This window comes from Eurypyga helias, unplaced genomic scaffold, assembly GCF_000690775.1.
Source record: "Eurypyga helias isolate BGI_N326 unplaced genomic scaffold, ASM69077v1 scaffold9779, whole genome shotgun sequence".
Taxonomy (NCBI): Eukaryota; Metazoa; Chordata; class Aves; order Eurypygiformes; family Eurypygidae; genus Eurypyga; species Eurypyga helias.
Genome location: NW_010271410.1, coordinates 94,225 through 105,784, shown reverse-complemented (window position 1 = coordinate 105,784; position 11,560 = coordinate 94,225). Strand labels below are relative to the sequence as shown.

The window sequence follows — 11,560 nt, the reverse complement described above, 5'->3', positions numbered from 1 at the left end:
GCCGGGCATTACTGTCGAGGCGGTCGCCAGGGCCGAGGCTGCGTGTGGCTTTGGGCAGGGGCCGAGCGCTTTTAGGTACTGAATAGACAGTCACCCTGAGCTGAGCCAAGGGAAGCCCCGAAAGCGGGGCCCTAAGGGAGGTCAGCCCTCAGGGAAAAGTCCGTCTGCGAGCCTGGGAGCTTCCCTTCCTCCCCCGAGCGTCCCAAGGGCTGAATCTGGGGATTGAAGTTGGCCCGAAGGCATTGGTGTGGCTAACGCCACTGGTCTTCTCCAGCGGTGGGAGTGCAGAGTGCCACAGGGTCCTTAGATCTCCCGATGCTTCTCGTTCTTACAGGAGGGGATGAAAGGACACGGTTTCAGAAAGCGTGACTCATGATACTCATAAATAGCTTCCCTAAAAGAATAACAGAAGCTTTTGCTATTATGTCACCGAGCAGAAGTACGTGACACTTTGATGGGGCTTTGGTGAAGGAAGTGAGTGGTGCGCGTGTGGCGCCGAGGGCACGTGTGGCACTGAGGACACGTGTGGCACTGAGGGCACGGGTGGCAGGACACGTGTGGCACTGAGGGCACGTGTGGCACTGAGGACACGTGTGGCGCCGAGGGCACGTGTGGCACTGAAGGCACTTGCTGCTCTACCAGCCTGAGTCTGAGGTTCGTGCCTCTGCCTTTTAAAATAAGTTTATTACTGTGAAAGAACATTAAATACCAAAAACTATACCACTAGCCCAAAATGGACACCTGCAGTACTATTTGTTGGGTGGGTTTTGTCATCTTTTTCCCAAATCACCACAAGACACCCTCCAGTTCCCTCAGAGCATACAGAGCACTAGTTGTGAAGCTTTGCCACATTATGCAGCTGTTCGTGGAGGATGGTGGTGAAACGAAGTGTGGTTTGGGGGATTTTTAGAGAGGATTACTTTGAACAATTATTTGGAACACGGTATAAGCTACAAGGGAAGCCTTCTCTGCACTAGCACATCCTGTCCAGCCTCACGAAGAACCAACGTGTTCTCTGGCAAGTGTAAAAATCCAGCACGATGGCTTCATTGCTTTACTTTCAACTGCTAAACTTCTTAAGTCATGTGTTAGGTAACCATATTGCCATAATTTAATTTGAAACTGGGCAGGGTTCATAAAGCTTTTTGTCTTGGACTACCTAAATGGTTTTGTTTTGCTTCTGAATAAACAAATGAAGATGCAATTATTAAATTGTAACAGAATAAAATAGATGATTCAGTATTCCACTGGAGGAGAGAGCACTGCTGTCTGAGTTAATAATAGTTCATGCACAGCTCTGTCTTATCAAGCACACAATACACAAGGTTATGCACGTTCTCTACAAAACTAATTTAGCAAAGTGTAAGCACACAGCCTACTTTTTTTTTCTGTTTATAGATCATAAAATCCAATTAGATGTTTAAAAATGTAAAATTACTTGTAACTGCAAGCCTAAGTCTTAACTCTACAGATAGAGTTACTGGGCTCCTGAAGGGCAGTGCTGAGAGAAACTCATCCTTCCAAATCTTCTTCTCTGCCTAATCCTTGGCAGAGAAAAAGGAAACCGAACACGTAGCATGAGCAAAAGGGATAAAACAAAAATACAGAAATACAGGGATCAGACTCAGTTACGCCTCTCCTGAGGCTTTTACCTTGGCCGTAATCAGCTCCAAAGCCCTCGCTACCTCTGAATTGCTAACCACCTGCTTTCCTTCAGCCTCTGCAACAAAAATCCTTTGGCTCATTTTTGAGAGTAGGCTTTTCTCACTAAAACTGGGAGAGAAAATAATTGTCCACAAGTTCTTTCAGCATAGCAGGAGAGAGAATCTGTGTGAGCAGAAACGGCGTGGAAAAAAAAAAAAAAAAGAAAAAAGTGCATCTTCAAGCACCAGATACATTACTGGAAACACTGTATATGTGTGAGTGCTTACAGTGACTGCTAGACCATCCCAAGGGAAGGATTTCCAATAACTGCCATCACACGATTGCATCCTAGACAAATCACACTATGTTAAAGATGTCCAACTCTGCAATCGATGATTTCCATCATGGGCACGACATCCTGATTTATTATTTTTACAGAACCTGCTAATGATGCTTTTTTCACTCCAATACAAAGTTCCTCCTTCTTCTTAAATTCAGCTTAAGCTTCTGGCAGTCTTTCCAATCACAAATACCTTCTCCATTCATCTGTCATCTCTCCTTTTATACCAACAGCAGTTACAAGAGCACGTGATAACATAGCTCATTCAGACTGAACGGGGCTTCTTTCCCCATCCGAAGCACCTTTCTGCTACCGCCCTCATTAAAATCTGCCAATTTGTTCAACAGCCCAATTGAGGAATAAAAATTTAAGACAAAGAACAAACCTAATGATTTTCAAAAATCTCAAACCACAGTGGTAAAGTAAAATCTATACCTCCAGTGAAAGTATAGGGTCTTCTATGTCCACAGAGGCTGAAACTCTGCTTCCCGTAGAAAGCTTACTGTGGATTTGGTAGTCGTGCATCCAGGGGAAAGGAGGCCAAGGAGAAAAAACCCTCTTCAGCAGATACAAGTAGTGGGAAACGTAGGTAGGCAATTTCGGACGTTAGCTGCTGTGAAGGAAGATACTCGCACCAAGCATGCAAGACCACGTAGAGACTCAGAAAGGCTAATAATACCACCTTTTATTGATCTACCTGCCACGAGGGCCTGTTGTTTGCCAGGTGACGGGCCAGACATCAAGTGCCCGTCAGAGAGTCCTAGTGGAGCCAGGCAGAACAGTCAAACGTGCACCGTACTGGTCACAGACTCTTGGATAAAAAGAAAAAACGCTGGCACAACTTTTTTTTTGCACCCAGGTGTGCCTGCACGTGGGGCCACGCCACACCTTCGCCGGCTTTCCTGGTGCACAAGCTGGTGCAGCCTGCCCATCCTATGTGGTCAAACCCTCCACCACACGGGGCGCAGTGCCCTTCCAGAGGTATAACCCTACCCCCAGATTACAACAGTTTATATTTAATCACTTACAAATGAGCAGGGAGGTGGAGAAGCAGCGATATCTAAATGTAGCCCGACGCTGCGTTGTCAGCCAGACAGCGCCACTGAAGAGAAAAGCTAGACGCTGTGTTTAAAAGGATTTCACTCCGAGTCCTCGTGCAACTTCGGCACGCCTGGAAAGTGCTGTCCATTTTGTGGGATCTGTCGTGCTCCTGAATCCATGGCTGTTTCTGATGGCAAACTCCACTCTAAGCACCTGCAGTTCCCCATGCAGGCGCTGCAGATGGAAGCCTGCAGGCATGCCGGAGAGCAGGTCTCCAGTCCAAAACTGTCTCGACAAACAGCACGCCGTTCAGCAGTGACAAAGGCAAGGCGCTACCTCAGGCCGGAGGAACCGAGCACATGACTGCAGAAAGACCCGTGGGAGAGGGCTTAGGGTTTGTATTGGTTCACCAACCGAACACGAGTCAGCAACAGCATAGTGCTGCAAAGGCGGCACACCTCATCCCGGCGATAAGCACGGCTGTCATCAGCAAGAGATACGAAACAATCCTTCCCCTTTAGCTGGCAACAGCAAGGCTTCCGGTGGAGACGTGTCCAGCTTTAGCCAGCACGTTTCAAGAAAAAGAGAGTGTCAAAGTAGCCTAGTAGGAATGAATCTAGAGAAGATTTGACCCAGAGGAAAGATTTAGGCAGTTGGGATTGTTTAAAGAGAAGGCTGATGGGAGACACGAGAGCAGTATGCAAATATAGTGTATCAGAAAACTAAAACAATAACCTGACCTGCTTGCTCACAGGGGACAGGACTAGACTAAAAAGGCTTAAAGTCCACCAAAAAATGATCACTAGAGAAGGGGTGGTAAGGTTAGTGAAGCTCTGAAATGGGCTGCTTGAGGAACAGGAAAAGCTCCCACGCTGAAGGTACATATGGCCAGTTAAAAACATTCCTGTGAAGAACTTCGTAGTTTACCCTTTGCTGGTAAGGTGAATGGATTGCACTGTGCCATTGCAATGCACTGGTCCCTTCAGGGTCCCTTCCAGCCCAATTTTTCAGAAATTCTGTGCTGAGATGGCTATGTTGTGATTGACTCTCAAGTGATGAAACGTGAGTTCCTTGAAGGTGAGTGGTAGAGTCTCTGATGAGACCTTTCCCTTTACACCCACCGCAAGGTTGGATGGAAGGTTGGTGCTCTGATTATTTCCTTTACTGCTTTCTAACATAGAACCAGAAATGATCATTTTCTGGGAATATGCTGATCACCAGTGTCCTTCCCAAGGGCTAAGTTAAATTCAAACACCCATTTTCAAATTAAGCTTTGTTTTGGATATTGGAGTTTACATTTGAAAAGAGGGAACATTTCCCACATCTGGTGGTTTTCTTTGTGCTTACAGGCTATAATTGTAAAGATGCAAATTGCTGTGAAGCAAGGAGCAGACCTAATTTCCATGCTAACTCTTCATCCTTTCTGTTGCAAAGGTCTCCTTCATTTTCCAATTTCTTTGCTGTCCTTCCTTCTTCCCTTCTCTGGGTTGCCTTGCTTCTACTGGAGTCAGCTTTTACACGCCTCCCTTCTGCTGGATTCTCTCTGGCTCCACAGTGTCTACCTTGTTGCTGCTTACCTGCAACCTTTCTGCTTGTTGCTGGACCCTGTCTTCATTCATTCATTCTTTTCTGAGCCCAACATTTGCTACCCTGTTGTGTGCCATCTTTATTAGTTAGGATATCATCCGATGCTTTATGATACGAGAGATTAATTTAGTCTGTATGTAATCTAGACCAGACCTTGGAAAAACCGCAATGAAGTGTTACTAATAACCGCAACGTGTAGCAGATTGCCAGCCCTGGCACAGAATGGTCTCGTTTCAGTATAATCACAGAAGCACAGAATGGTTGAGGCTGGATGGGCCTCTGGGGATTGTCTAGTCCAACGCCCAGATCCCAGCAGACGCTCATGGCCAGTCTGTGTGGTGCCTCCTGCAATACTGGGTTTTGAGAACACAGTCGTGATGACAGTTCTCTGAACGCGACGGAACGACGTCTGTTATTTTTGATCTGAAACGATACCTTGAAGTCCTTCCACATGTTTGCAGCAACTGAGTCTTTTCAGGCAAAACTTGAATTCATCTCTAGAAGCTGAAATCAAATAAAGCAGAGTTGTGACAAAAATAAACCGTGGCTGCAGTAAAGGCTGGCTTCATACACATAACCGTGTGAACCAGTGGACAGTTCTGCAGAGCTGCAATTCGTCTCTGCAGGTCTAATGTACCTTTTGTTTAGCTCACTCGGGAGCTAGTACAAAGCTGGGTCTGTAAATAAAATTAATAAAACAGGATAATGGTAGTGAACTGAGAACAGAAGTTCAGGGAAATTCGGTGGTGCATAATGAGATAATGCTTTCTCTCATTATGCATCAGAAAAAAAATACAGCAAATTACAGTGGGTAAAAAGAAATCTCTTCTGTCAACCTGGGATTCAACTGTGAAGGAATTTTTGAGAGACTTCAGAAGTTTTAACACAAATGCAATCCTAAAATACCTCTTATTAAGAGCCACATTTGAAACAACACCATGCGCACACTGGGGAATTAGAACAGAGATCTTTTTCATGCTCATGTGAATAATAACCCGATCTTTGCTTCTATCTATGTATGTATAGATACAGAAAGAACAGCTTGTGCCTCTACAGCTAACACCTTTCCTACCCCAAGGAAATCTGGCTTGTTGAGGTGACTGTTTGCCTTCTGTAGCGCTTGCATCATGAGCCCCCTGCACAGGCACCTGCAGGAAGGCGCTGGTGACTGCAGCACCCCTTCCCTGGCACCTACGTGAGACATTTCCAGCTGTACTCGGCTCTTGCTTCAGCTGTGCACCCTGGAAATGGCCCTGGGTCACCTTGGTCAGTCAGCTAGTCCTGACACCCACTGTTTAATCATACACAGATACCTGAGCCTTCAAAATGTCATAAAAATTAGGAGCTTTGTCTGGGAGGGAATCGGTTCGTTTTTGGACAATACATCCCTTCCATCACATGGACTAATTTAATTGTACTATTACAAGGACAACAGAAAAACGTAGTAAAATTTTTTAAAACCCTTTCATTTTAAGAACAGATGGGAGGATAGTGACTGAATGATTAGTTTTAAGCTGTGCAGAAAAAGAGTGCTTGGCCCCAGCAGCCTAGAGGCCTAAGCAACATCGTTTCTAGCACCATCAAAATTAATCCCTTGCTATTTTGAAGTGACTAACTCATCTTCATTTGTTTTTTAACTTCTGTTTTCCCTCCTCCTTGAGCCGTTTTCTGTAAGACCCTACTTATATCAGGAAGGAACTACGTAACCCACTACAACATTGTAGGAAAAGCTTTAACATTGCCCCGTGGTAATTTTGCAGCTGAGAGGACGAGTAAGCTGTGTTAGACGCATCAGGTGCAGGCAGGAAACAGGGTTTTAAAACGTTGCCGAGTTCTACACCATTACATCCTGTAGCTGGGAAGTTAAAGCATTTTTGACAGCTGGGTCTCCATGGAAATAAGTACACTAAGACTCCAGCTATTTTAAGAACTTAAAATAAAGGATGCTGGAAGGTTACAGATCGGTACTACATCTGGGGGAAATCAGCTGATTTTTGGACAATTCATACCCTTCACATCTCCTACTCATACTGCCTGTACTAACTTAATTGGACAATAACAGAGATGGCAGAAAACAGTGCCTGGTTTGGGAAGAGTCGCAGCCCAGTGGACATGGGAGAAAGCAGCAGCTGGTGTTCAGTCCTGGATTCATCCGGTTCAGGACACAGGCAGTAAACCCAGTAGACATCACCTTAAAGGCTTTATGACAGAAAGTAAGAATGAAACAAAACAAACATAGGCACAAGACTTATGTGTTAAATTTGGTTTTCTAATACATCTGACAAGCTCCCACAGCTGGTGTTATCAGCTCTGCCATCTCAAGGTACAGCTACACTCTTACTAGAAAGACAAGCCATGGGCAGTGTCCCACTGCATTTTGCACCAGCCCACCTCTAGCACTCTATGTCTACACAGCTCACCTGGGAACTCTCTCTTCCACAGAGGCCTCAGAAAGCTCTTTACAGAGCCTTCTTTTGAACATTTTCCACTTGCAAAGCGTGTGGTGGCATTTGCCATCATTCCTGTCACGGAGAGTAACTCAGACTCTCTTTGGAGCCACGGGTGATAATTCACACCCGGCTCAAGAGCTGTGTAAATAATGCAGTTTTAGCATGGCAATAGTAATGATTTTTTTTTCCTCTCAAAACTTGGCAGAGAGCTTCTCTCCTCCCCCAGCAATATGCCTTTCTAAAGGACAGGCCAAATCAAGTACCTGGATGTTATATATGCCTCAGTAAGTCCAGTGTTCTCAAATTCTGCTCATCTGCAAATCTGGACCAAATTTAAGGTGTATTCCCAATTAAGAGAATATTTTTTTGCAAGAAGCTATCCTTGCTTTATATCAAGCTGTTATTTTGCAAACTTTGGGGAATATACTGTCTTTTCTACAGCTTAGGAAGTCAGTGGACAAACACTGGCATCACAGAAAATCCCAACCTGTCTCACTCATTATTGGAAAGTGGCAAGTTCTTGTAGGAATGCCTGTCCCACTGCCATCTCTGAACATACACGAACACAGCACAGAGTTAGTAGGAACTGATCTAACTCTCCATACTGGGCAGAAAGCTCACCTGCTCCAGGAAAGTTTTACTCTGTGGCCGTACGAGTTCTGGAATCTGGAATAGAAAAGTGAAACACTCCCCAGGGCCAGGGAAATACGACAGCTTTTGAATTATGGGGATTACGCAGAGAGGATTCTGTTGAATAAAGTAAGAGGAATGTAAGCTCATGGCCTGTCTTGCTGACTTGTAGGTTAGAGCACCAGCTGTTTCAGTAATGATGCCTTGAAACCTGGCCTGCATGGCAGAAACCCCTCACTTACAAAGATTTCTACCTGACAGATTGTCCTCTTCCACACAGTCTCACAAGCTTGGCCTCTTCTGCTCCAGTAAAATCACTGTACATTCCCTATACTCAATTACTAACTGTACCTGCTAACGGGTGCCAGTATTTTTAAACTGGCTGAACCCACGAAGGGTCTGTGCACACAGACACGTCAGTCGCAATATCGCAGCAGCATTGTGGCATCTCCCCTGCACTCCTCCTGCTCAGTGCCTTTTGTCTTTCTTCTGGGCAGGCACTACTGTCACTGAGCGAGCTGGTGTAACATCCCACTGAAGCGGAAGCATGTGACAGACAGTTCTGAATTTTCAGTAAAGAATGATCAGATATGTGACTTTTATTATTTTTAAGTAATCAACATGGAAACAGTCTCAACGATTAAGTCACAAACAGGCATAGCCTAATTGTACTCACGGCATTAATACTTCACATGAATATAACAGCAATTACAGGTATGTTAACATTATTCATTCTCAGTCAATAAACAAAAGTGTACAGTAAGGTCAGCATGAATCCATTAGGAATGCTACAAGACCAGCCAGCCAGTGTCCTTCAAAAGCAGAGTGCTTGCTGTCAGACAGGCTGGAATGACTGTTGCCCGTCCCGCCAGGCACCTGTACTCCTAGGCTGCCCGCGGGCCCTGCCTGTTCTCCCATTTCTGCATGTAGTTCTGACATTTCCCTTTGTTTGTTAGGGGTACAAAAGCATCACTTGCTAGAAAAAAAGGAGTTCCAGCGCAAGGGCCAGCTCTCACTCTGCATGAATAATGCATGTGTGCAGCCTGGGAGCTCACACTGCTCGACAGCGGGACATTCACACCCCCACCCTTAACTCCTTGCTCCATGGGTAGGACACGCTATTGGAGCTGTACCGCTTTCAAAATGCTTTCTTTTACATATCACAAAATAAAAATTTTGCTTTTGTAGAAAGGGGGTTCTTCAAATACTCCCCTTCCATCTCCTAGTCCTCAGACGTACCTTCCTCTTTTTCAAAACCTGTACTAATGCCTGCACTTCACCACCTGCCTCTTAACAGAAGTACCAAAGTGACACTACAAAAGGCTAACTTGCGTTTGGTGGTGTGGTCCTGGCTCCTCTTGGTCTGAGCCACATAGGATAATCTTCTCAGCCTGAACACTTGCACAGTCACAAAAATAAAAATCCCTAGTCTATTTAGAACCAGACCAGAGGACATCAGTGTGAACAAAGCAGTAATCTCCATCTTTCTTCCCATCAGGATTCCTCCCAGGGTGCCATCTGCCGTGTCGTTTTCACTGTAGAGGCAAGAGAAGACATCAGCTTGTCGACTGTCAAGTCTAAAAGTTTTGATGGAGAAGGGAAAAAAAAAATCCTACAGCATGCTCAAGTGAGCTCTCTTTTTCTCCCAGACCAGTTTATTAAGACCTCCCCTACTCCTCCATCCAGCTCATGATGTTTTGGGGAACAAAATAACCTGCCCAAACCCACAACAAAAAACCACCAACCCAGAAAAGTAGCTGTGTGATTATTTCTGTGAAGGGTTCAGGAATGGTTTAGGACACTACTCTTCCAAGCAGATAACTACTTTCAATCCTCCTCTTATTAATGATAGACCAGCAAATCTATCTGTCAGTACTGCGCATTGGTGCTGTCAGGCCACATTCTCCGAGACAATGCAGTACGCACCAAACAAGTAGTAACCAAGTAGCTGACTCACTGCATTCCTCTCCTGGCCGTCAAGCTCAAACAATCCCCAAGTTAAAACATCATGCAAAACTGAGGCCACAGTTTCACAATACAACATTTTCTGCAGCCAGATGCTGCCTTGCACCCCCTGCTCTGCAAGCCCGGTGGGTGTGTGGGACAGGGCACTGAGCCTGGTTAGGAAATACAGAGCAAGGGCTCAGTGATTAAGCCACTACCACTCTACTATTACTCTGCTGTGATGCCACAGCCTAACAAAACTTCCACCCTGCCTTACTCCCACAGGTAACATACCGGTGTAGTTGTCCTGCCGACTGGTCCCTCTTCTGTCCGATGTTTCCCGGAGTGCGGCAGCTCTGAACTGTCCCGATAGTCTCGTCCCTTGGAGTTCTGCATGTCCAACACTGCCCGGCTCTTCGAGGGAAGGGGCGGCTTGTTCTGCTGTCCCTGGATGCTTGGGCTGACTTCAGACCTCAGCGGCTTGACTGGTTTTTTGAGCGGTGCTGGGTTTTCTAATGGTGCAAGCATCTTCGGTTTGCCTTGAGTCTTTTCACCTGTACTCTTTTCTTCAGATTGGCTGGAGCAGGTATAGGACCGGAACCGCTGTGTGGGGACCAGGAAAGGTGGTGATGGTTGTTTGCCAGAGGTCTTGCTGCTCTCAGGCTCCTGTGACTTTGCGAGATGAAAGCTCTGATCAGGCAGCGGCAGCTGTTCTTTTCGCAAGGCCTTGGGGTAGTCCTGCTCTTTCTTTGCTGCCACCTTGCCCATAGAGCCGTACAGTGGGTTCTCAAACATCTCTGGCTTTTGCTGTCCCTCCTCCTGAAGCAAAGGCTCTGCTGTGGTTTTCCCCAGTTCAGGTGGCCTAGAGTCATCAAAGCAATGTAAAAAGGAGACTTGTAAAGAGCAGGCAAGAGACACTGACTGATTTAAAGAGAAAATTAATAGGAAATGAACATGATATAATTAAACTGACTGTGCAAAGAGGTAACAGGATAACAATTAAACTCAGGGGGAGAGAACAGAATTGTGTGTGGCTTTTACTTTGTTTAATCATTATTAATATGACAGCTGAGAGCAGATATGCACGGTACTGTATAAACTCCCTGCTGGACTACAGTCTTGTCAGAGTGATACTTGGCTTCTGTTTAAACAAAGGTAAGCCACTGAGCCAAACTGTGCCAAGTGCTTTGATGGCTCTGCAACACGCACAAATCTGAATTTAAATATTAATAAGAATCCTCAGATCTGGAAGAGAGGACTGAAATGGCTGCCTGGACAGTTAACGCAAGAGCTCACATCACACTAGCGTTTTACAACTAGGTCAATCTCCTCTTGCTACTAATGTCACGTTGTATTCCTAGGGAAGGGATAAAAACTCCTTAAAGCACCCAAGTGCACAATATATGTGTCAGAGCTGTATACTTTAGGGTGAGACAGTCGTTGTGTTCACAGCTGAGGCCTTTCAAGTGAGGCTGAGACTGGAATGACAGCACAGCTGTACAATGGGACAAGGGAGGTTTCGTGGGTTTTGTGTGACTCGGCCTGACTTGGCAAGGCTTTCCTCTGGAGAACCAGATGAGCTCAGCCACAATGTCTCTGAACAGAGTGAAACAGGGGTGAGTGGCACATGTTCTTTAGGTTTCTTCAAACAAGTTGTGTTCCTCGCTTCAAGTTATTTTCTGAAAGACAGTCCATGCAGGAGCAAAGAGCTGAGAGCGTGAGGAAGCGTTGTCAGGCACATGACAGATCAAGGCAGTGCTTGCAGCTCTGGCTTCTCCAAGTTCCAGCTCATAGAGTGCCACATACATGTATGAGTGCACCCTAGCCCAGACTGAGAAAGCAGCTGCCACAATGAGGAAGGGGTCTGGAACGAGGACACTGATTGCACACATGCACTAGGGTGCAGTAACCTCTACTAAGCCTT

The 11,560-nt window shown here is 45.7% G+C and overlaps 1 protein-coding gene across 1 annotated transcript in view; it reads right to left on the bottom strand.

Moving 5' to 3' along the window:
• Positions 1–7,683: 7,683 nt before the first annotated feature.
• Positions 7,684–11,560, bottom strand: part of INPP5D (inositol polyphosphate-5-phosphatase, 145kDa) — a gene marked incomplete at its 3' end in the record, with an annotated part of 55,301 nt that continues 51,424 nt past the window's right edge. The window contains exons 27-28 of the mRNA XM_010158808.1: positions 9,931–10,498; positions 7,684–7,728 (exon numbers count right to left, since the gene is read on the bottom strand). Of these exons, the coding sequence (XP_010157110.1) occupies positions 7,684–7,728; positions 9,931–10,498 (613 nt within the window). The remainder of the gene's footprint in view (positions 7,729–9,930; positions 10,499–11,560) is intronic.